This window comes from Thunnus thynnus, chromosome 16 (genome assembly GCF_963924715.1).
Source record: "Thunnus thynnus chromosome 16, fThuThy2.1, whole genome shotgun sequence".
Classification (NCBI taxonomy): Eukaryota; Metazoa; Chordata; class Actinopteri; order Scombriformes; family Scombridae; genus Thunnus; species Thunnus thynnus.
In genome coordinates, this window is record NC_089532.1 from 25,717,476 (window position 1) to 25,744,094 (window position 26,619).

General features: G+C 42.8%; 1 protein-coding gene across 3 annotated transcripts in view; it reads right to left on the reverse strand.

Moving 5' to 3' along the window:
* The window catches only part of daam2 (dishevelled associated activator of morphogenesis 2), a 98,780-nt gene that overhangs the window by 49,570 nt on the left and 22,591 nt on the right, over positions 1–26,619 (reverse strand). For all 3 annotated transcript variants that reach the window (XM_067614919.1, XM_067614920.1, XM_067614918.1), the window contains exons 2-3: positions 13,356–13,642; positions 3,492–3,581 (exon numbers count right to left, since the gene is read on the reverse strand). In XM_067614919.1, coding sequence (XP_067471020.1) covers positions 3,492–3,581; positions 13,356–13,523 — 258 coding nt within the window. In that variant the 5' untranslated portion in view covers positions 13,524–13,642. The remainder of the gene's footprint in view (positions 1–3,491; positions 3,582–13,355; positions 13,643–26,619) is intronic.

Genomic DNA, 26,619 nt, shown 5'->3' on the forward strand with positions numbered 1-26,619 from the left:
TGGTTGGGTGATTTTGGAGAAAAAAAACAACATACAGAAAATCCTCTTTTTAGGGAAATTTTGGACATTAAATCATGCGTCAATGCTAGTTTTGTCCCTGCTTTGACACTGATAAAAGGCCATATTGTAGGATCATGTCCTGACAACACAGTGTGTGTCAGTGCAGCGCTACTAATGGGAGTCAGGAGACCCTGTTTGGCTCCCAGCACTGAACGATTATCAGGAGTTATTAGATGTTACATCGTGTTCTCTACCTGGGGACTGCTGAACGCGATGTTTGCAAAAACAAGTATGTACACACACAGACACACACACAGACCGACAAGAATGCGATATATTCTAAAAGTGATTACAACAGAAACACTAAACATGTATGTAATTCTCAGGCTTACCAAAATTAGGTCCACTCTCTCTCTCTCACACACACACTCACAGACACACACAGATACACACAGAGATAGACACCCAACACCGCTGGCTGTGGCTGAGATCAGAGGTGCAGATATGGTTGGCTTATGTAAAGCCTGAAGGCCTTGACAAGATGTTCTAGTTAGTCATGGTACACAGTGACCATATTTACACTAATTCCCTTACATCACTGCTGACTGGTATAAGCCAGAGACTATAAGAGGACTACTGTCAAATAAATAAACTATCATTTTGAAAGAAAACCACTGAATTTGCCTTGCGGTGCTGTGGTGTAAATCATGCAAATATAACTCATATTCTGCATTCAACAACAATGTTCAAGTTGAATTAATCAGTATTTTTGTGTTAACATTAAATCAAATGATGCATAATGTGAAAAGGGTATTTTGTTGTTACAAAGACTGAGCTTTTAGCCTCTTTTAGCTCATTGTTTTGGTACAGCAGGCAAATTTAATTAACATTTTCAGCAAACGAGCTGTGATTAAATCACTGTACGCTACCAGCAACAACCAGCAGACAGTAACTACAGGGTAAGAAAGTCTACTAGCAGGCTAACGACACAAATATTTTTTCTCAGGATTCAAGAGAGAGATCAAAGTGACGCTTAAAGTAGAGTGAATATTGGACTAATGTTCATCAGGTGGCCTTAAAATCAACTCCACCTGGATGTTTCATGTAGCTCTGTGTCTGCTGGTTGTTCAAGTGGCTAACTGTAAGCTAACATGTTAGCCAAAACAACCTTTTAAGAATGCTTTCATGGTTGTGTCTGTCAGCTTCTTTTTGAGTTCTTCTGCCACAATAGTGACTAAAAACTGATAAATGTACATAGAGTATTATTTATACTGCGGAGAAGCAAACTGAATATGTATTTGCTGTGCTGTGGAAACAGGTGCACTCTCAATTTGGGCCTTAAATTCTTTCATTAGCCCAAGAAGTAGGTGAATTTGCTCAACCCACAAAGAAGCATTCAGTCCTTCAGTTTATGTGAAAATGTTCAACTCCCCTGGATTTTTCCCTGGACAGCGATGAAATGGAACTGCGTAAGTGGTCTGCAGTAAATGTGTCGGCCGGTTTGTTTTGCAGGTGAACAAAGTTAGTTTGTCCCTTTGTCGCGCCCTTATAGGCTCCCTCCAAGTGTTATCTAACCACAACAACTGGAGCCGTCGCTTGGCTGAGGGAAACAAGGGAACCAGTGTTTGTCACCGACAGGAACGGCTGAGGGAAATTCTGCTGTCCTATGCTCTCCATTCAAATCACTGTCATGCTGTAATTTGCAGGAACACAGGGAACTACTGTGTGGTGTGTGTGGATGTGTGTGTAGAACATACAGTACCAATCAAAAGTTTGGACACACTTTCTCATTCAAGTGAATGGGAAGGTGTGTCCAAACCTTTGACTGGTACTGTATACAGTATGGTTAGTGGGTGTGTGCACGTGACAACAGTATTCATGCCTTCCCGCCTGCATATACACACACAGACACACAAGTTATTATCCAATATTGCACACCAGTTGTTTTTTTTCCTCATTCTCCATTAAGCTGCCTCTATCCATGAATGAGGGGTTTGTTTGGTTTTTCCTCCAGCTTTCCGCTGTGCACTGTTACCCCGGTTTTGCTCTCCGTTTCCTGGCCTGGACATGGCTGTTTTTTTTCACCTTAGTCTTACAGAGGAAATGATTTCTGACTGGAAGAGATGGGGGAGGAACGACAAACTAATATATCCTACCTCTGAACCCAGCTTCGGCGCGCACTTGCAAACCATTTTGGTTCCAATATGCCCGGGCTGTTGCCAAAATGTTGTTTCCACTACCTTCTACTACAGTACAAAGAGTGCTCATAAATGTCTGTGGTTGCTTGAGTGAGATATTCAATAACTGATATTGGAGTAATATTGAACTTGTGCCTTTTCATGTGGGTTCACATATGCAAATGCACATTCTGCCAACAATTGAATCCCCTTTGATACTAAGCAATGTATTCAAAGGACATAGCACACTGCAAGTCCTACGGTTATCATAATGTATTAGAAGAAACAATATATCTTCCTTTTATATTATTTTTACCCGTGTTCCATTTCATTGTAAACTGTTGGTGCTCCAGCTTCCATCCTCGCCTTGACATCCCTCTAAACACACCACAATTCCACTGCTCCTCTTTTTCCTAGTAACCCAATACTGTCCTGCACACAAGCACAAACTTTTACACATGCAGGTGCTCATACATGCGCACAGGCACACACACACACATACACACACAATAGTGTGTGTTTACTTCTTTTTAAAAAGGTTGTCAGGACCTATCACATCAGTTAAACCTGCATGCCTTGGAAAGAGAAAGGAGGGTTTCGATCCTCGTCGTGCTTCCAACACAAAAACCCCAGCCAAAAAACAAATTAGCAAAGAGACACAGGGGAGGGTTTATGACTATTTATTCAATTTGCTATTGACGGGGAGAGGGGGGCTGAATTCCCCTTTTTCTCCAAGCACAATGTCATTTCCTGGTGGATATTTGACCACAAAGTGAGAGCAGAGTTGTTGTGGAGAGACACGCTGAAGGGTATGAAGAGAACGAGAGATGTTTTGGCGAGGGGTAAGGGGTGAACGAGAGGGCTAACCAGAATGTTCTAGTGCTCTTCTGGTATGTTGACAATTCTTAAGCAGCACAAGGAAATTGCTCGCTCCAACGTGGGGAGCCAGATTTGGAGATTGAGGGTCTTGAAACGGGTGTTGGGAGTGTATTTGTGTATTCAGTGTTGTTTACATGTGTGTGCTGCGTGTGCACGTACAGTAGTGCACATAGCGCAGCCTGCAGAAAATATTGTGCAACATGTAGCTGGCTTAACACGTGCAACAGAGTGAAGATGCTTACGTCAATGCAGAAATGAGAAGCTGGAATGAGGACTGACTGTGTGGCTGCTGTTCTGGTAAGAAGCTGCCCTTCAATAACATTCATCGCTGACAGTTTAGCTCTAAATTGTGGGTGCAGACAGCCGGTCAACAGACGGCCAGCCAGAGATTGGAGCTGATGTACGGTAAAGAGGAGCATAGACCTCAGAACTCACCTTCTTCTTGCTGCAGTAGATCTGCCATTTCTTCTCATCTGGCAGAGCGAACATGGCCTCCCTGTTCTTATCCGTCAGGTCCAGTTCATCCTGAAACAACAGAGAAGGCATTCATTTTTCAAACCAAACCACTAACCATTCGATTTATTTTGTATTGGATTAGATAAGATTCCCATATATAGCACGTCAAGAATAAATATGTGGAAAAACCATGACAAACATGACTATTACGTTTGACTGGGAAAGACAAGAATCCCATCGGGACACAATCCCTCAATCGCTTTTGTTTTTAAAGAGCCAAACATTTTAGCAATGACTGCGATCACCGGATGCGTCGAGTTTACACAGTGACATTTGATTGTCCAACCTTCCCACTGTCTGACTGGGAACTGATCTACACAGAGGAGTGTTTTAATATTCCCCCTGCTGCTCTGCTCAATTCTTCCGCTTGGTACAAGGAGCCTCCTGCACCTTTTGAAATGCATATGAGCCCAGGAAATGAGTCTCTGTGTGCCAAGGAGGAAAAGTAAAGTCTTGGGAAAGGAGAGATGGATAAATCAGGGTTGAGGGGAGAAGGAGAGAGATGGAGGGAGGAGACAGAAAGAGAGATGCATTGATAGAAAAACAGGAACATGGTGAGTGAAACAGAAAAGGGGGGAATGTGCACAAACCACAAAAAATAGAGAGGATGAGATGCTATAGCACCAGGGCTTTGTGCTCAGGCTCAAACTAATCTCATCATAATGGTTTTGCTACCATGACGTCAGCCAGAAGTGCCGGGCCCCCCGGGCCCCCCAGAGTGAAGATGGCTACCGGTGCCAAAGGTGGGGCCCCTTAAAGCTGGCCAGTAGATTCACAGGGTTTGTTTTCATCCATTCAGCTGGCCGGGGTGGGCTGAGATGGCCCACATTCCAAGTATCCCGACACTATGAAGAATGACATCATCTCTCACCCAGTCCTTTCAATGGGATAACCAGCGGCTGCATTATTGTGGTTTTGAAGAAGGAAAAAAAAAGGAAAAATCTGAAGGGTGTGAACTTCAAGGGGGTCTAATACAGATAGAAACCTCAAAGAAGCTTTAGATTCTTTGGTCAAAGCATTTTTCATCTCAACAGCATGATTTCAATGATTAATTGTGACTTGCACCCAGAGAAGATCATCCAGGGTCTACATTACCCAACACAATGAAGAATGCTGCTGTTATTTTCTATCAAGCAGAAAACTAGCTACCTCTTAGCAGCTCAGCATTTAACCTCTGACTCTCTGTCCTTCAATATTTACAGATTTCAGCTTTGGTTTGGACCACGATCCCCTCTCCACATCCTCGGGCTTAGAAATGGAGACTGAGAAGCCAGCTCGTCTCTGGCCTGTCGCCTGGTCGCCGGGTCAAAGCCCTGCTGTCCAAGCTGCTGCTGTTTGGAGGAGCTGATACTGGGAGCTGATGGGGAAATCAGCGAGAATGAAAACCCTGGATTTGAACCAGATGGGAGCTGAGCCTAGCAACTGATCTCTCGGCTTCTTCTTGCTCTCTCCATCTCCCCCTTGCTACTCCTCAGGCCTCTCAATTTAAGGTCTTATATGGAAGGGAGTTATGTGAGAGCAGGATATACGTCAGCCATGAAAAGGAGGATTTAGGTGTCCGCGACATGCATGTTGTACAGTTTGGGGGAGCAGGTAAGCTACCCCAGGACGAGAATTCCATTTAGAAATTGATATATGATTATATAAGGCTTTACATAAGATTTAAGGTGTATGAATAGGATAAAGAAAAAGTCAAGTACAGGAACAGGAAAACAGGAAAGGAGTGGCTGGCTGGGCTACAAGGGCTAATGCATAGATGCTGAGCTTATGTTTCATTTAGTTATTGTCAGGTAGAAGTGGTGCTGGTCTGCTTTTGAATGAAAGAAGAGAGAAAAGAGTTGAAGTCAAGGATTAGGACATCGGGTGGGTGGAGGAATGTTCGTGTCATGCCAGCCAGAGGACTTTTCACTTTCCAGTTATGCAATATCCCACCATTTTCTTCCACCTCCACCCCCTCCACCCTCTGCTTTCAATACGTGCTCCAATACCACATCCGCATCACATGGCCTCTCCTCATGACCGTAGCAACACCCAAGAAACACGCAGTCCCTCTCTCAATCTTCCAAAACAAAACCGAACCACTTTCCACTTTGCTGTGTAAAACTTTCTCTTGATGTGCCCCCGTCCACCTTCGCCAGCACGCTCCAGTTGGGAATTCACATAAACCAAAGCTAATATTGTTACACCTGCTGCGCAAGAGGGGAAAAAAGACATACCTTAGGCCTCTGAACTCCTTTCATATTTTCAACAGAACTGGCTATCGAGTAATGTTACAAATTAAAAAAGGGTGTCACGGTAGTGAGTTTTGACTGTCATGTCCGCCGCACACCGACTGACCTGACCTGTCATTCAATTTCCTGTTCTTCAAGACATGGTGGGCTTCTAAAATGTGCCGAGATAATACAGAGGATATGGTGAAAAAAGAGAAAAAAGCCCGGAGAGCACATTAAGACGACTTTTGTAAAAGAAAATGGCTTGATAAACACATTTAGAAAGAATTTTATTGCATGTCATTATAGCCTGTTGGCCGGCTCTAACAGTTACTAAATGCGTTTACTCTTCACTCACCATCAATTCAACTCAAAAAGTTGATGGGTTGATTTTGGGAAATAAAGATATTCTTAGAGAAAATGAGTTGAGAAGATAAAAAGTAATGTCTGCTCATTATGTATGTGTCTGGACACATTTAGCCTGTATAAAGACTGGAGAAAGCTGTTTAGCCACTAAACAAACCAATTGTGTTAATTAGTGAACTTAATAGTGTATTCAGACAAAATGTGAAGCACATTTTCACCCTGTGTTATTCGCACAAATTTGACTGCTGTCTGTCAGTCTGTTTATTCACCCCAAACAGCCAAAGAACCTACTGTACAGGCATTAACAGTAGCTAGCTAGCATTGTATGTACCAACTGTGTGTGTGTGTGGGGTGTGTCAGCTTGGTGTCTGACTGATCTCTGAATTATCCAGATATGCCAGTTACAGTATTATCTCCAGTCTCTCTACTTTTTGGTCTCCTCTCTTTAAGATTATGAAATGGATTCATAAAGCCCCAGGATGACTACGATCCTTTGTCACTCAATTTGGAACTTTTCCAACTCGCATGAATGCATATTTGTGCAGAGTGACTCACGACTTCCCTTTAATTTCATATGCAACAGTGACACATGTCAGAAATTTGCACTTCATTCACACTTTTACAACATAACTTGATTTGCTGTTTCCTCCTGCCTCCAGTAGCTAAGCTAGACTAACACATAGACATGAGACTGACATCTATCTTCTTACTCACTCTCAAAAGGAAAATGTTTAACTATTACTTTAAGCACAAACATTTCAAAGTAGTAATGATTTGGATGGATCTGAAATGATGAAGTGAAAGTGAGCATACTGAACTGCAAAGAGTGAGGAGCTTTTTTGGGCAGCCCTGGTCCTGGAAGTTAAAGTCAAGTTCCTTCTACAGCTTGGATGGGATAAAACTCTCCCAGTTCAATCATCAGTGCAAATGATTAACAACTACATTAAAAATATGTTGTTTTGATAAAAAGTGTACAATCCTGTGACATAGAACTTAGGGGAAGAAGTTTACTTTGACTCCCAAGGTGCATTTTGGCAAAAAACATCCAATCACTAAATTTGCTACCGCTGTGGTTTGTGTCTCTGACTGGCTTCTTCTCCATAGCAAGGACAGCCAAGGCTCATGGGTACTGTAGTATTTACACTCATCCTCCATGCCTAATTGATGGACAGAACAGGATTTCTCAAAGATGAAGCTGTAATAATTGAAACTTAAAGAAAAATGTGAAATGGGAATACAGAATGAGGGAAAACACTTCCAGATTCAGCGGCTCCTCCAACTTAGCAACTCTATAGCTAACAAATGTATGATGTACTGTAATAACCCCCGGGGATTATCATGATGAAGATATCTTAGCTCTTGTGCCACTAATCATAGCTTATATAGCCGCATAAATTAATTTGCATGACATAACAGGAGTCAGATGATACAACATGTCTGTGGGAGACTTAAAATATTTATCTACACCATATGGAAAGAGTGTAAAGGAAGGGAGAGGGAAGAGTCGCAATGAAACATAGTAAACTCAGAGCAGTGTGGGAAAACCTAAATACCTGCTACTGTTTAGACTACACGTTCACTTCATGGAGACAGATGTACCGCATGAAAGGAGGTGGGGGCGTACAGTGCAGTGTACATAGGTGAAAAAGGGTGAGGAAAGTGGTTTATACATGTGTGTTTATCTAGCATAAAGGTGGAAGCAAGGAAATCTAACACCGAAATGTGAGGGAAAATACGTATGCAGGGACAGAAAAGGGCAAGTGAATGAGTGGGTGTGAGTGACTGGCATAGGAGTGGGAGTAGGTGTGTCTATGTGACAACTGATTGAGAATGTGTAAGGCTCCACCTAAATGGGAAATGTGTGTGGTCCAAGAATGACATCCTCTCCAGAGTGTGTGTGTGTGAATATGAAGTGGCATTTCCAGAGTGGATTTGAATGTCTTTACCTCATGTGAAGTCTTACGGTATTGGCTGAGAGGGTCAGCCTGGTGTAGCGCTGACATACACACACACACACATGCCGTGTATATATCCTGCAGCAGTCTCTGGGCGAGACAGGAAGGCAGAGGAAAGACAGGCAAGATGGCAGGAAGTCATATGAGGCCTCAAGGGGACCCACAGGAAGCTGTAGCTGCCATTATTGACCCAAACGAGATTCAGTGAGTTTTTTTGTGAGCGTGTCTGCGTTCTATACCAGATATAGCCTCACAACTCGTCCTGGAGTTCTTCATGCAAGGCAAAGACTAACTCTGAATCATTAACCACAATCAAGAAAAGGTCAAAGATTAACTTCTTACTCTTAAGATATCGTGTGAATGGTTTTAGTGGCATTACTGCCTTTTGGAAAGCATCACATCACACACACTGGGCTTGCACCATTTAGCAACGTTCAGATGAGTCATAGTATCCGCTCTTTGATGAATCAGTCAGTAGCTGGCCATTGCTAACACATTGCCTCTCCCATCCAAACAAAGCTTCACCACTTCCATGATAAGGAGGGCTCTGGGCAGTGAGAGCTGACTTTAAAGCAGAGCTAGGAAGAGACCATTAGAGATGGGAAGCCAGTTAGGCAGACAAATGTAAGGGAAGGAGGGAGGGAATCAGAAAGGAAAGAGGGTGCATCCCAAGGCGTACACTGGGGAGGAAACTCACTCCCAGTGGCTCAGCGGGTGGAGAACATTTCCATTCCCTCCAGTTATGCAACGCATTTTTGATTTGCGTCCGGCTCGACAAGTCACACTAGAGGGAACATTAGAAGAGGATTTATGTTTAAGAGTCCGGTGTTCCTGGAAACCAAAGTTAAGGCTACAAATGAAAAAAAGCCTAATTTTACCATCACTGCCTTAAGAAGAGAATTTGTGTGCCACTGAAGACAATGATTGGGAGTCACATGGGGTGGACATTATTAAAGGTTTTAGTGCACAGATGCGGTGCCTGACATTGGACAGCTGGGCCACTGCCCAAAGTGGTTGGATTAAAACTGCCCCAAATTATGAGACGCAGAAAGAAAGAATGAGGCACCCACATAGGGAAAGAGACAGACAGACGAAGCAGATAGAAAAAGAGGGCAGGACAGAGTGCAACAGAGAGAACACACACTAATCTGATGTCTGCCAGTACTGTACTTGCCAGATGTTGGCCTGGTAGACCTAGTTCGGTTGCACCAATTTCTTCAGATATACTGTATATAACATTGCAGAAGTGTGAAAGACTGGGTCTTTCTTTTTTAATGATTTGAGAAATAGTTGACTGATAGGTTGGGGAGAGCAACCTCTGCATGAAGAACAAAATGCAGATGCTGAGTCAGCATCTTTCTTTCTTCATAACTCATAAAATGAGTTGCTGCTTTAAATTCTATTCCATAGTATGTCTGCCCCCCCAAGGTGTCCTCAAATCATTGTCTTAACAGTTTAAGCCCGCAGTGTTTCAGTGGCACTGTGTAGTTGGGTTCAGGCTTTTGCGAATGTGTCAACACATTGTGACCATATGCCGACCTTTCCACAGTAAACGCAATGTGTTCATTGCTATCAGCTGCAACTTGTAAATACCATTGTAGTTGTCCCCAAACAACCTCACACTTTGGTTTTTCTTTGAAGAAACAAAAATTGCATTTTGGGTTATCAAACTGCCACCAGTGAGAAATGTACTCAAGTACCCAAATGATTGAGCAGAACCAATTTTCAATTACGGTGCCTAAATATGAGAGCAATTTCACATTTGATGATAAAATGTTATTAGGAGGGAACTGCCCGATAAACAAAAATGAAGCTGTTATTGCTCTTGAAGCAGTGCCAAACTTCACACATGGCCTATATATCAACTATGCGTGCAAGCCTTGAAACACTGGTGGAAAGAAACTGTTTAAAATGCACCCAGATCCGTAAAACAGAATCCAGAGCTGCAGCACATTTGCTATCAGGAAATTCTGCGGCCATCTGCAAATGTGTAGTTTAATTGATGCGATCCATTAGCTCCTCTGATGTGGTCTTTGTTCATTGTGTCCAAATCAGTGGCGATTGCTTCCAGGTTCATTTGCATGGGTTTGTCGAGTTCGTTATCGGCACAGGAGGCTTTCATATGGGTCTATTGCAGGCTTGGAGGAGGGTTTATTCTTCAGACTTTCTCTATGATGAGTTGTGGCACATTTTGCAGAGGAGAGTCCATGTTAACACAGGGGAATCAAGAATCAACTTCCCACATGCTTATTTTGCAATATTAGTTTCTTTAGCTACACACCAAGGACAATAACTCTTCCCTCTTTTGCTGCATGCATTTTTTCATAAAGCAGCAGAGAATATAGGAGAGGTTGTTTAAAGATTATACATTTTACCTTTTGACCAGTGCATAGGTATAATGTAGCAGAGAGCTGATAGCAGCTGAGGAAATTGTAGTTCTGTGATATCAGAACTTGCTGCTGTATCTCTGGGCAGTGACAACAGTCAAAATATCTGCAATAAAAGGTACCCATTTTATTACCATAGTGATATGCTTGTTTTTAAGCAATACTGCCTAGAATATTATTGTGACAAGTCAGCTCCAAAGTCTTTTCTTCCAATAAAAGTTTAAGCTGAGTGTGCACTGTGCAGTCTCTAGACACAGTGGAAGACCCCATTATGGATGTGAAGACACGTGGAGGTGGTTTACTCCTCCGTTTGGCCCAGATCTGTCGCTCCCACTACAGAGGCTCCATTGAGTCTCATTCTCCTCCTCAGGAGAGGCTTTCATAACAATAATCCCCGTCTCCCATTGCCATGGAAACACACTATGTTATGTTGTTCTCTATATTTCTTTATTTCCTCCCCTGTAGCACAGCTCTCTGCTTGTGTTACAAGCATTGTGTCCAGACTGAGTGACTGCTCAGGGTCTAGTTGTACAGATTTTTGGATGACTGGTCAAATATGTCAGCATGTCTTCTGGAGGAACAGTAAAACAGATGTGGAGGACCAATGGTTTGGCCAGATGACCATCATTAGGTAGGAGCAGTTTGTGCATTGGTCATCCAATCAAAGCAGACATGAATCAAACTGTCACAGGTTGAGTGATCATCTCACTGGAACATCACTTTTCCCTCTCAGACGTTCAAGCATGAGATTTTAACCTTTAAGTGCTGCATTCAATGCCGGGTTGCTGCAGTAAAACAAAACCAGAGCCCAACAAAGACATGACCCCAAAGACCAAACATCTGAGCTTGTGAAAGACACCATCAGCCATCCAACAACCATCTCAAGAATAATCTATTCGCAACATGTGGAAGGGCCGAGATCCAATGAGAAAATGCCAAATCCTCTTTTTCTCCTGGGTCGAAAAGCTGCAAGTTAAGAGGTTTTGAAATCGGGGATGGCTCCTTCTGCTCGGCTTCTTCCTCAGCTCATGCATCTGTGTCAGCCTCATCGCAAGCTCAGAAATTTACCCCGAACTAATCTGTGGGTCATCAATTCCTGTCAACCGTGAGGACTGCCGTGATTCGGGTAAGCGCTCCCATATGACAGGCATGTTTTTATTTTATCCAGCAATACATGTGTCTGTTCACTTTCACAAATCTTCTTATAACCTTTCTCCATGTAAAAACTTCCTTCATGAAAGAATTTTAAAGCCACATAGGCCATCATGTGTGTCAAACAGCAACCTGCTGGAACTTCAGAAGTAGGCTTTAGTTGTCATATAGCAGAGAGGGCCTTAGGTCATTCCAGTCTACTGATACTGATTGAGGCAATCGATGTCTTGATTGCTACAATCCTAACTTTTAATTTTCTCTAATCAAGCCAAAAAATATACTGCAGCTACTGAGGTTTAATGGCTTGTGCATTGCCAGTGATTATAAAAGGAGCCTCGACAGCAAATTTAGGGTCAACTCAGGTCAATTGGCTGGAAAAATGGGGGAAGGATCACCATTGGGAAAACATCTGCCTTGATAACAGTGAATCATTTCCTATCACAAATGGAATTTCACTTAATCTCTTGAATTGAATTTGACAGTTGGAGGAGTGATATATCCTGCAGGCGGTGAAGTTTAGCATTCCCCAAGACTAAGACTCGACAGCGCCAGAAGCAGTTCAGTAGCCACACTGTTGAACACATTGTTGAGAGAGGGAGAGTGAGAGAAGCAGGAAATCTGAGGTTGTGGAAGAAAGACAGAAACGCTGAGATGGAGACAGACAGGACCAAAACAGACCATGAGACAGGAACTTAGCAAACAAAGGGACAGAAACAGCAAAGCCCAGCTAAGCCAGAACAAGCTTGAATGGCAGATGAGACCCACAGCAGACTTCTCCATTCTGACAGCTGTGCCCTGATCCCTCTTCACACCATGGGTACATGCCAATACAGCCATGCCAGGCTGGCATCAGCACAGACTAACAACCTCTGCCAACAAGCGTGATCTGGGCACGAGATGGGAAGCGTCAGGCACGGGCCTGCATGTAGTGGAAAGGATGAGCTTCTGAATCTGTGGAATGGGGGGGTTGGCGGCAGGAGTAGGGTGCGGCCTCACCCAACCATCAAGATACCCTCCACAAGACCCAATTCCTTCCATTCCTATTCCTAAACCTGTTTGGTCAGGATAATGAGCAACATGCAAAGGAAGAATCAGGATGTTCAGCATTAGAAAATACAAAATTCCAGGATTTATATTGTACCAAAGTACTGTTCTGAGCATCCTTTATATATTTTTCATGTGTTTTCACATTCGTGTGGTGCTTTTCCGTATGGTGTCTAATTCTGGAAATCGATCCTCAGTCCAGCTTCCCTAACAACACAGAACTGGTGAACGGGCTCATTAAACTTTCAGTCAATGGCAACAGGTGCTGCAAATACGCAGGTTATCCAGCTACCTGTTCTTGATCCTGAAAATGTGCTGCTATAATTTGGAATCTTACAAAAATCTTTCTGCCAGCAGACTGTCAAAGTAGTTCCACCTCAACAGGCAGTTAACTCACATGGTACAAAACTGTAAGACTGAGTCATGCATTATGTGGCACGTGATTCTTATTGCAGGAGCATTCAGTCGGCAAAACGCCTAGTTGATCACTACTTGCACTACTGAAACAATTGAAGGGGTGATGATTCCAAACCACAAAGACAAACAAAATGATAAATATACACATAACTGGTTGGATTCATCGGGAGCATACATTTGCTTTGGATGACCTTCTTAAGAAATCATTCAACTTGCTTGCTCAAATATTCATATCGTTCTATCTTTACTCACCACCAGTTCTGAGAATCGTGCATGCAGCTCCTCAGCGGGCGGCATGGGGGCGCTGAACTCCAGGAGCTGCAGGGGCACGCTGTCCTTCAGGTTGATCTCCGGGGGCTCGCTGCTGCCAAAGCAGCACAGGAAGCCCAGGCCCGGCCGCGTCCTCTTCCTGGGGGGCATGGTGGCTGTGGTGACACAGGTGGCAGTGGTGGTGCTGGACCAGGAGGGTATAGGAAGGGGCCAAGGGGCAGGGGGGGGGAGTGGAGAGGAGGACGAGGCTGCTATCTAGGGGGCATGATCTAGAAGAGAAGAAGAAAGAGGGAGGAGGTTACATAGAGACACTGAAATTCCAAGCAAGGCTATGTTTGGTTTCCCCAGTGTCATTATGAATGACTTACAGTGACAGTCAGTACATTTAGACAAGCATGTTTAATGTCATAATGCATGACATTTTCATATGCAATAAATTATTTGTTGTACTCTTCATCACAACAATAATTCAACCTATTCTCAGTTCATGAACCTCTGAGTATGCTTGTCTACACATCCAGTATCTGGTACTGTACATGTTTCCGTGGAAAGAAATCATTTGGTGCGCAGGAAGTGAAGCAATTTATGTTTCCAGCAGCACAGTTTTGTTTGGAATAAATACAGGAAGACACATGAGCAGCAACAGCCACCACAGACAAACAAAGGAAAAAATTCTGCTGAAAGAAACTCATTAATTCCATCAAGAGAAAATCTAAGGAAGAAGACAGCACTGGAAATACAGATTGATTAACAAGTGATCTCTGGAAATTGCTGTGCCGGAATGCCTACCACCACAGATGGCACCAAAATCAAAAAAGGAGGAACTTGACGGTTGCCAATTTAAGCCAAAGCAGCAAGTGCAAGACTGTTAACAGCTTCCATCTCATAAAAAGAGAATAAAAAAAGAGAATTTCTTGCCAAATTTTCTTTTTTCCCTTCAATATGTCCATATGAACATGTGCCAGGATGAAGATGTTCATGCTGTGAGGCAAGAGGGCACAGAGACAGCAGGGACCGCCATCATATCCTCGTCTTGACATCGGTTGCTCTTTTGCCTCGACAAAGAAACCTCTTGTCCGTGAAGTACAATGGTGCCTGTGCAGTGTGTGTGTGTGTGTGTCTGTGCGTTGTTTGTGCGGAGTTGCACTGAGCTGTCCCAGCCGTGCTCTCACTCCTCCAATGGAGCGGACACTGTGTATATGTGTGTGTATGGACAGTGGTGAATGACACCCACTACAACAGAAGCGGATGACTGAATGAGCCAAGATACCCTAAAGGATTTCCTCAATGCCACGAAAAGGATATGGGTGGTCTTCACTGTATGAATAATACACTCTTTACACTATATTATGTCCTATCAGGCATACACACACACTTACACAATGCGAGCATACACCCACAGCAGCTCACACAGTTGCCAAAGCTCTTCTTTATGCAACAGTTTACAGCATTTGCGAATGAATGGATCTCAAGCCTGTTATGCAAAAACTGTGGACATGCAAATCCAGCAGAAATTTTTTTTTTTTTTTTTTAACCAAGAAATCAATTTTGGAGCCATTTATGTGAAATACAATAAAAAATCTTCCTTGAAGTTGCCAATACTATAAGAGCACAGAACCAAGACCAACTGACGCAGGTTTTAAAAGGCAAATACTCCCGTATAACAGCCAGATTTTATGCCTTTACTGATATTTGTACATAACCAAACAAGCATTAAGTAATGCCTAGAGCTTTGCACCCATCTGTTTAATATGGCAGTGAAAGTTTATGACTTCAGTTTCCACAAGAAGCCACAATCTACTACATCTTGACTGAGCACGACTCTTCGCCATCACTCTCTCACACGTTCACTCAGCGTAGGAGTTCTCACTGCGCCGTCTAAAAATAGCCGAATGGTAAATTCTTTATGAATGCGCCGGGCCTTCGACAGGAGCTTAAAGGGGAAAAAATGAAAAGAGAAAACACCACATTTCCATTTTGCCCCTTCGTCTTTTGCTCATTTGCTTTTTCCGCCTCCTTGAATCTGCCATTCCTGTCAAGGCAGAAGAGCAGAGTTGTGTACAGCTACAAATGAACTGCAGGCTATTTCAAATGAAAAGCAACCAAAGATTGTTCCCGTTGTGTTGAACACGCCTGTGCAACCATCAGTGTGTTGATTTATTAGTATTTCAATACAGTATCTTAAATTATTCCGTGTGATCACCTTCACATATGGTGACTGTTTCATAGTCATTGCATCAGAGTGCTGAATGTCACTTGTAGCATGTGTGGCATTTTCTATATGTGTTCCTGTGTGTGTGGTACATTTAATACTGCACTCGCGTGTGTGTTATGATAGCTGAGGTGTCAATTCCTGAACACCCCCCCCCCATCAGAGCAGAATTAACCTGAGACCCTACTGAGCACCTGCTCCTCCTACTTTCTCTGCACTGTGTATGCAACCTGTTGCTGTTAAGTACCATTAGAGGCAATACAATCTGCAGATTACAGATGCCATCTTCGTTATATCTTGCACAATATTAACTGAAATAATAAGAGTATTAAAAATTAAACTTTGACACAGGGCCTCTCTGCAAGGGTGCAAGATTATATAGAATAAGGAACCTGCCTGAAAGCCTTTATTTTAGTTTATATTGTGCTTTCAACCAAATTTGCAGCTTTTACCTCCCTGGTTTTGGATGATTAAGGTTACTGAACTGAATCAAAATTATCAAATTACCACAAATCAGACAGTGATGGGGAAACTTCCCACTTTGCCCAGTTGGGACGCTATTGTTCCCCAAAATCTCTGTCCCTACAGTCTCAATCTTAACATTGCAGAGAAGCCACAATCTGAAAATAAAGTGTAAACTTCTCCTACGTCAACATCCACTTTTTTTTTTCCAGCGGAGGCACAGTTCTGACAAACTATGACAACTGGCATAGAGTATTATGCTGAACAAGTTGCAGAGATGCTGCATTAACTTCTTTTAAACCAGATGTAGCATGGCATGCTCACCACAAATGCATGGATGTACAGTATAAGCATATATGAGTATTCACTGTGGTGAGTCAGTGGTAAAAAGGAAACAGTGCAGCACTTTAAAACAGTGAGATGACAGATAAAAAAAAGTGCACTTTAGGGAGGTAAATCATGGAGATTTTTCCATACATTTACACTTGAAAAGGCTATGCCTCAGACTATTAAGAGAGACAGCTTTTCATCGTTTTTATTAAGATAAAGTATGAGCTGGTGCCAGATCTTTACGGTGGTGAGTTAGTTATTGTTGCTGCGGACAGCTGGCGTAGCCTAATGGAAAAGAGGCCGCTCTACAGGGGTTTTAAAGCCATTCAGCAAAAAACGCAACCTAAACCTCTTGTCCAGTGTCAGTGTGTTTATGTGTGTGTCTGCTTCTATCTTCACTCTCCCACAGAGCCCCACGTGCGGGCAGTCCTCACTCAACACCAGTTCTGTTGGCCTGCTTCCAGTCTATGCCCAGGGAAAGTAGGCCAAGGAATCCAAATACACACATACAGTCTATACACACAGATATACTGTATATACTAGGAAATATAAGGAACATTGGAGACTATTTGTAACATTTGTCACTCTCTGTATGGCGGAGTCACCACACAATCCAAATCGACCATGTCCACTGCCATATGCGGCCTGAGAGCCCCTCTTATCTCCCAGCTTTTCATTTCATCCCTCTCTGACTCGCTGTCATCTTCCATTATTCCTTTCTTTCAGGGTGAATGGAGTGACATTTCCCTGTCAACCCCCCTCTGACAGTAACATCTGTCATTTTTCCTCACTACTTCTCATATCTCCTCCTACCATCTTTATTCCCCATTTTCAAGTCTTCTTTTCTTTCCTCCCTCTATGCTCATGCATTCCCTGCTTTAAAGACAGTTTTACTCCTTTTCTTTTTTTAAAAAAAAGAAGGTAAATATACTTATTTGCTTTCTTTCCATGCCAACCTATGTCTGTTCTTTCATTACAGAGCTGGAGTCAGGACATGGTTAGCCTAGCTTAGTACAAAGACTGGAGGCAGGGGGAAAACAGCTAGACTTGCTCTGACTGTGATAAATACACCCAGCAACACTTCTAATGCTCATATCTCATTTGTTTACCTGTAAATACATATAATTGTTAAATTAATAAAAACACCATAGGGGGTTGTATACCACGTGCTAAAACTGCACAGAGCCAAACCAGAAACCTGTGCTCACTAACCATATCTAGCTAACCGTGCTATAGCCAAAAATGCTACACAGAAGTGCTGGACAGATGAATACACTGTTACCAACAAGCTGTAACATCACAATTGTTGTTCATGTACAGGTTAAACAAACACAATAAGAGAGCTTTAGAGGTGTATTATTTCATTTTGGACAGTGCTAGCTATTTTCCCCTGCTTTGGTCTTATGCTAAGCTAGGCTAACTACATTCTGTGTTTTGCTCTGTGCTTTAAGATACAGACATGAGATTGATATTGATCGCACTCACTCTCATTTTAATCTTTTTTTAAAAAGTAGATAAGTGTATTTCCCAAACTATTCATTGAACTACATTTGTTCTATTTTTCTCTGCGTCACATTTACTTTCCTCTCCATTTTCATACTCGCCCTCTTTTTTTTTCTGTCATTCCCTCTCTGGTCTTTTTCTTGTCAGTGAGTTGTCACACATCCCGACACTTGAGAGTTGGAAAACGGAACACACATACGCACAGACTTCCCTACATTTCCCTGCACATCACTGGGAAACAGATGTATGTATAGCTGAGTGATAAGTCACAGGAAAAGGAAGCTATCACTGAAAGAGTGAAAGCGTGTGGATCTCTATAGCCTAGTGCTAATTAAAACCATCTGTGTGCGTGTCCAAATTGGAGATGCAGGAAGAGGTGCATAGAGATTTGTCACAGCTAACTGCTTGTCATGACAGACAAGAATTTCTGCTACACACACACACACACACCTGTGGAAAGCATGAAAACACACACATTGATGAATTCCCTGCTTACATGCAGTTGGAACAAACACTCTGCATCGTGTGCACACAGCCATACAATCACATGTTCACACGCGTTAAAATTCAGACACACCCACTCAAGATTCAGATGTAAGCGCATGCACACATGCAGTATTTGCATACTCACACACCAAGAGCCCTGAAGCAGAGAGAGGAGCCTGCTGGCTGCTCTGTGTTTGAAGGGTCTGGAGAGCAGCCGAGCAGAGAGAGAAAGAGACAGAGAGATGAGAAGGAGGTGAGGGAGGGAGGCAGGGATAAAGGGAGATGCTGCTGCCACTTCTCATTCAGCCCACTACCTCATCGCCTCATCCCCAGCGCCGGGAAGTAGGTCAGTGGAGGAGGAGGAGGGAGCAGCAGTGAGGAGAGACGAGCTGCTGCTGGTGTGTGATTGTGTGTGTGTGTGTGTGCGGAGGAGAAAGATAGAAGAAGAAGTGTACAGCTATGCAGAGATCAGTCTCTCAAAACATCTGTGCCTGCGTAATTTCATTTCTAATCTGTCACACAACACAATGCTTTTAGTACAAAATACAAAATTCAGACAGGAATCAAGCTCCTGTTTTTACCATCGCTCGTGAATGCACACTGTTAGACCAAATCAGAAAAAGCTGCATCACTGTCTTTCCTTTCGTTTTTTTTACTCCGCACAATACATTCCTTTTTTCTCCTCAAACAGAGCTCCTGCAGTGTGCTTTTAAATCAAAATGCTTGCTCACTTTCTCCGTCTTCATTTTCTTGCCTTCCCTGCCCTCATCCACACCCCAGTACCTCTACCTGCCCCCTACTTTCACACAAAGTCAGTGCTCTTGTCATCTTATTTGTAATACACGGATGGTTGAATGAGGTCGAATCCAGCTCTTTTTCACAGTTCTTGCTCATGCCATCCAGATACAGTGACGAGGATACTAGAAGCCGAAACTAGAAGCTGCAATAAAACTGGTAGAAACAAACAAGTAAAATAGGCGAAGGCAGAAAAGAAACAGCAAGATTATTTTAAAGAGGCACTGAATAAAAGATCAGAGGCAAGCCTGCAGCACACATTTTTTTCTTTCTTTTTTTTTTTTTTTTGCACACACATTGTTTCTGGGTCCCACAAATGAGGACCATTCCTCCGGGGTGCTGTGCCGTGGAGGAGGGTACAGACAGGCTTACGTAAGCAACCAGCACCAGAGATGGGGGAGCAGTGCCACGCTGGCACAAGCAGGAACAAGATGCCAAATGCAGTGGAGATTAAGGGACTGGCATTGGTTTGGCAAAAAATTTGGCATGCAGCTGGTGAGACACACACCCACACAACTGACTGAGGCAACACACCAGTGTTGCATGTCAAAACTGCACCAGTCAACTATAATCCTTAAGATTTCAGTCCTGGTTGATTTGGAGACACCTATGATTATTGTGGAATAGCAAGTGCATTTTAATTATATAGTTCCAAGAGTTGCATTCAAAATGACACATGTATCAATTACTGGGGGGTGAGGGGAGGAGGGGCAGCTTCTCTGTCGGAAAGAAGAGCAATTACTACGCAATTGGAATCCTGCACATGGAAGGCGGACTCCACCAGCAACAATGAAAACTATGACATAATGGTGATTTCAGAATGTAAATCCGTTGATGGGTAGTGTTGAAGGATTATAACTTAAACAACCCATTATTTCTATTTTAGTTTTTGTAGATTCACAAACCTTTCCTCAAACTGATACAGCCACAAACAGCTGATAACAAATCACAACACAAGAGTAAAATCCTGACTCTCTTTTGAACCACAAAGCCACTGCACCGGCTACCATGACCATGCTGTGTGCATTTATTGTGATACAGGATTTCTGGATACTAAAGATCAGATGACTTTTTAACAAAAGGCATCTGGAGATGCCAACATGGAGGGACTCCACTGCAGATTTAGTGGTCTACACTTACTGGAAAGTCTTCATGTTGTTATGTTGGCACATGTCTACATTTCCCAATATTTGTGAGTAGTCCTGGTTGTGTATTGGTGTGTAAAAATTGCATGTGTCCCTTGACATGGAAGTGAAGTACTCCTACTCATTAATTTGACATGAAGTGGCTATTCAACCCAACCATTGGACACACTGGAGCCATGCCACCCTTTGGATGTCGGTGCCCCAGACATGCCCTCTCAAACATGCCCTACCCTGCCTTTCTACTGTCTGGCTGTCTGTCCAATGACTAATGGATCTACCCCCAAATTCTGTCCTCCCCCTCCAAAGCCACTGGCTCCAAGCCAAATCACCTGGGACACTGAAAACTAATTCTCCCATGGCCCCCAACCGGACCCATGGCCCACCCACAGTTATTGCTTCAGGCCTTTGTGAAAGCCACATCAGTCTTGCCCTGTTAGGGTCAGAGGCCACACTGTAGTGCTAATCAGTTATATTAATGCAATATACAGGCATGTACCCCCTCCACACACACACACACACGCATACAAATACACAATTCAAGTCTGTACTGTCTCAAAGCAATGAAAGTACTATTATTCATGCATCACTTCCTCAATTACATGGAGTTTAGCAGCATGGGTGGTCAATTTTATAAAAGATTTGTGTACAGAAATGACAATATGTGATTGATCTGGAACAACTGGCATGACTAATAGACAAGATCCATCCGTGATAAAAATAAGAAATGCACTGTACATTAGAAATGCACAGCACTGAGCCCACCACACACATAGTGACTCGCATTCCTGAGGTATGACATCACCCATCTATTCCAGTACAGATCTCAGTGGTTAGCAGCGAGTTACAGCCTCAACTGACAAATGACCAGAGCTGTCAGTGGAGGAGCTGCCATTATTTCACGGTACATTTGCATGCGATGCATTCCTGCACTCGTTCTGAAAGCACACATTCTGCTAGGGATTTCATGTTGGAAGGCCAGTGCTTCCATGAGTCTCTACAGCGAGTGGCTTTCTCATGTGAACCTGGACAATGGGCCAGAGGATTTGGTTTGGACAATTCTGCTGGGGCCTAACAGGGTAGGCGAACACAGACAGGGATAGCTCATTCTGACTGTGTGATGTTAAATTTTCTCCCCAAGCTTCTGAGTGGGACTGTTATTTTTAGCTATGACAGCAGGGTCTCTCTGTGAAATATTCTTGGCCTCTTTGATTGGCTTAGCAAACACATAAAATGAGAAGGGAAGATAATGATTTCAGAAATGATGTTAGGAATGTTTTTATTGTCATTTCTGACAGCAACAAAATGTCAACAGTTTGCTTGTAAGGTGTCTTCTGCCAAGTTCATGGGTACCATGTTGGAATAACATGTAAGGCTATACAGTTAACTATAACAGGCTTCCTCTACAGACACTCTCAAAGGGTTTGAGGCGGCTGCTGATAAGAGCTGTCCGTGCTCTTATTATGCCTACGTGCATCTTCCAGGAAGTAGCCCTGGATCAGAGGATCAGAAACGCACCCTTCCCTTGGCCCCCCACTCTTTTTACCATTCCTCTCTACCTCTCTAATTTCTTAACCTCTTTCAATCGCTTCCTCTCTGCCCTGCAATCAGATAGGGAAAGCTGCAAGGATGACACAGCTGAAAACCTATTCAGCTATTGGACTTGGTGCTGTGCCTTCAAAAGGTGTCACCAGGACATTGTCTAGAGCAAAATTACCTGAGTCATTGGCAAAACACGCATCAGTGAAATGATACTTCTGAACATGAACAATGGACTTCAAGCGCATAGAATTTCAAAAGCACCTCATATTTCTAGTCATTGTATATAACAAGCATTAATAATTGCGACAGAACAATGTTAAGGAGGTGTTGTTGAGTCTTTTCCATGAGGCTGTCATATAGTATAGGGCCAGCACTGTGCATAATGTAAGGAAAAAATGAATAAGTCAAAGTACCTCCACTTAAATTGACCACAACCACAATTATTATTAATTACTTTAATAGCTCATGGTTAATACTGTTGCTTAAATATTTCCAGACTGTCTCCGAGGCAAATGCAATCACATTTGGACAGAGGCATTTTTCATTTTCTTTTGTTTACAAACAGCTCTTGTCAGACAGCCAATGCAAGGACAGTGTAATTATATGAAGTCGCCCCAGGTTTGCGCAGTGGTTACTAATTTTGTATATTGCAGACCGTACCTTCAAGAAAAATGGATGTTGAACACTTTTCATTCCTGACTACTATTAATTGTTAAGTCCATCACCAGGAATTTAAAAGCTGTAAATTGGTCATTCAGACAAGCTATTTGAACTGAACGTGATGTGCATATTGTGTCATTCCTAATGGATTAACCCATTACTTTAATTTCTTTCAAATAACAGTGAGAAGCCAGATCTCCACTTCCTATACATGGCAGTCTTTCAATATCACATCGTAAACTCTTAAACTGTCAACTCTCACAGCCAACATTCAAGAATTCTCAGAGGTCTTATTGGCTTCTAGCCTCATTCAAAACAAACATATAAGCACTGTTGGTTTTTGCGGGGCCATGAGGCACAGTAACCCACCTCACCCATAAAGAGGAAATGCCTAAACTAAACCACTGGAAAAAGAGGAGGGGGGGATGTTTCCAATCCTCCAGGGATGTCATTAATAGCATTAGTTTTAGTTCATTTAGTTCATTTAGTTTGATTCATATAAAAAAGAAGTCATTTCCTGATGTGAGGAATGTTCATGATGGCGTAGAAGTACAAGGGGGTTGTTACAACTGTGCTTTTAGACTGTTTTTTTGCTTTGATCAAAACAAATGTGGTAGCTCCATATGTCAGTGTTAGGGCCCCAACTACGCACAGTTGCCGTTTGAAGCAAATTATTATAAACATGTTAAACCCCTTCATAAAAGCCACGAACCACAGACACGAGTTGCATGAAAAAAAGTTGAAATAAGAACCTGTGCAGGAGCAGACGACTTGGTGATCAGCATGACAAACATTTGGAGGCCTGACAGGGTAAAAAAAAAAATCACTTTTTGTGAAACACCTTTTTTTATGCTTTATTCAAAAGTGCATTTACTGTATGTTCCACTTCACTTAACATGTTTTCTCTTGAGGCTTCAACATGTGTAGTAGTAACTGTACTCAGAAGGTCATCCACATGTTGCGCAAGGAAAGTCCACCAGTTGCTGCATGGGACTCTAACAACACAGATGTTAATGTTGGCTCAGGAAGGAGGTCAAATCAAGGGGGGAGACTAACATCAGAAGCACAGACCCACTGTTGACCCACTTCTCCACTGGCCAACAGGCATATCTTTGCAAGTCACATCTCTGCTCATCAAATAGACCAGATCACTGGGATAACTATGCTATTAATACTGGGAATGGAGCGTGTCCTCCCAAGAAAAACGACACAATAGGTCATAATGTCAGTCGCCAAAAACAACCTATAGTTACATTTGAATGACAGACACCATCTAGGGGCCGTAGTAATTATGACCGGGGGAAGTGAGACAGTTCAGATGACATCTATATAAGATGACATATGTCATATTTGGAGGTGGCGGGGTGGGTAGTTGGTTAGATCCTAACTTGCAAAAAGTGGACTTAGCTGCAGCAGACCGCTGTTCGCTTCCATTTCAAACCATGAGGGTCACGTTTCCAACCATGGGTAAAGAGATTTTTTTGAAAAAATATAAGCACAATTGTCATGGTGTTTACTGTTGCCAGGATGATGAAGCTTGCCTAACTTTAAGGAAGTAGTAACTTTAACCGACACCATGTTTCAAGTTATCATTTTAACCCAAACCATGATCTTTCCCTAACCCTAATCAAGTGGTTTTTGTGCCTAAACCTAACCAGACCTTAACCACAGTGTTGTCACATTAAAACACAATGATTTTTTAAACATTGATTTGTTACAATTTTGGAAAGCAGACAAATGATGTCCTGCTGTTTACTGCTGATAGAGGCTCTGGATTAGAAAACCCTCCGATCAGTCGTTCTGAAAACGCTCTTATGGGTCATTCTGGAGTGCACGGTCAAACGAACTATTTGGTCATTTAATTTGGAGGACTTGTTTGGGAATAAGAAGAAAGTTGGCCACGCCACATTCCATAGGCCCCAACATTCCCACATATTTACAGAGCTCGGATTGAAATCTAATACTTGGCATCTCTTCCCCTCGAACCCCAAAGCGCTACCCTGCCGTGTCAAATCGTTTTCTTATTTCATATGGGAGGAACGCGCCAGAGTCACAAGCTCCGGGTCTAACTAAAGACATGTTATTATATGGTGGAAAAAATTTTTTGGCACAAGTACAACCTCAGAGCTGGTTACCATGACTCTCAAGAGGGAAAGGATGCTGGACTTCCCAGAGACTCCATGTTCTTCAAACACCCCAGAGTCTCATCTTTTTGGGGGAATGAGCCATTTCCATCAGTGCAATGCACTCATCCAAATTACACTGCTTGAGATGATCCAGATCTTGTGGTGATGAAAAGGGCAACTTTTGAACTCTAAAATGAAACAAAACACTAAGTAACTGGCTATTTACCAATTAGTTTCCATCCACGTTTATGCTAACAACAACACTCACTGGTTAGCTCAGCAGTTCACAGTAGACATGAGTTTGTCGGCTTGCCATTGTTTGACTTCTCATCCACCAAGGTTTAAATATGTCCATCAATGTCAGCGATAGGATTGGGGCACTCTATATTGTGCATTGTTAAGCTATTAATCTTGCCTGGGTGAGAGGTCAACAGCTGCAGCATAGAGGACAGAGGGCTTCTGGGTAATGTCTGGAATGCTCTTCTGGGACAGTTATAGCTACGCAGATAGGGACAGCCCTCTGAAGTGACCAGCATTTTTTAAAATAGCCTGCAGTAATACAGCACTGAATTGAGGCACTGTAAAGAGGAGATATGCTTACACATCATAAGCCCCAGAAAGTGTGTCACTGGCACAAATACAATAGTGCCATTTGACACACACTCAGCGTGGGGACTTCCAGTAAAGGAGAGCAAGGAACAGCAGCCTTTCTCCCAGAGTTTTGTCCTGCAGACACTGTAACCACTCTACTGTAAATACAGGATGATGACAATCCCATCCAAAAGATCAGATAGTTGAATTTAAGCAGCTTTGCTAACCTAGTCTCTTTTTCTCTTTCTCCCCATCCTAATGAGTAGGCCGTTGAGCTGCCAGTCAGCAGCAGGGCTGAAGCGATAAAGGGTCGACAGTCGCTCACTAACTCTCCCTCGCGTTCCCTCTAATCCTGGGAGAGCAGTTCATGCATCCGTAATGGTCGATAAAATATGAAAAGCCCTGAGAGCGCTGACGGCAGCAGAGGGTGTGTATGTTTGCAACGTGTGAGTCCTCAACTTTCGTTAATGCCCTCCCAACACACTGAATCTTTTAGCGATGTCACTGTGCTTGCCCCCTGGTGCACGTGAGTGTATGAGGATTTCCAGTAGACTGGAGAGTAAGACTTTAATGTGGTGGAAATGGATACTATCTTGTTCACAATGTAAAAAAAAAAAAACATCAAAGAAAACATACATGGCCCTATGACTGTATAAATGAGTTTTGCCTCTGGTTAATCAACCATCAAATGCAAGCCATTGAAAAGAATGAATTACTCTAAATATTGCAGTAATAATGTTTGTTTTATGCCTTTTGATAATATTATCTCCTACATAAGAGTTTTAGAAGCCCGGCCTCTAGTAAAATGTTTCGAAACGCTGAGGTATCTGTTTGGAATGTTTTCTATCCATAAACCATTGGACTTAAGCAAACCCTAAGTAGGCATCCCTAACCAATTTCACAGGTGGAAATTTGTAGGGCTGGTGCATGAACTTTCATCACTATGCTTTCGACACACTAGAAGGATTTACAGCTAAGATGACAGCCTCTCAACCGGGATAGGCAATGCTTCCACATGGGAAAGGAGGCTTCACGATTTCTTAAAACGAGGAACCCTGGGAGATTAGGACAGGGTGTTTATGTTGGTCTGAGCTTCCATGAAGTATTGGCTTCCCTTGAGGGAAATGTGGAAGGATAGTCCAAAAAAAAAAAAAAAAGTGATCCCAACATCCCAAGCAAAAGCAGGCTGCAGTTAGAAGTGGAAGTCTACTCTGCAAGTTGCATATCAGGTTGAGTAGTTGAGTTGCTGGGAGGAGATGTGCAGCATATATGGAATGTCTGGCTGCCAGGCCATTACTTACACCAAAGGGCTGACTGTGTGATTGATGAACATGTGTGATCAGCCCACGTCTAGGACCCAAAATAGGCCTGTTCCCATTACATGTGACACTGTCCAA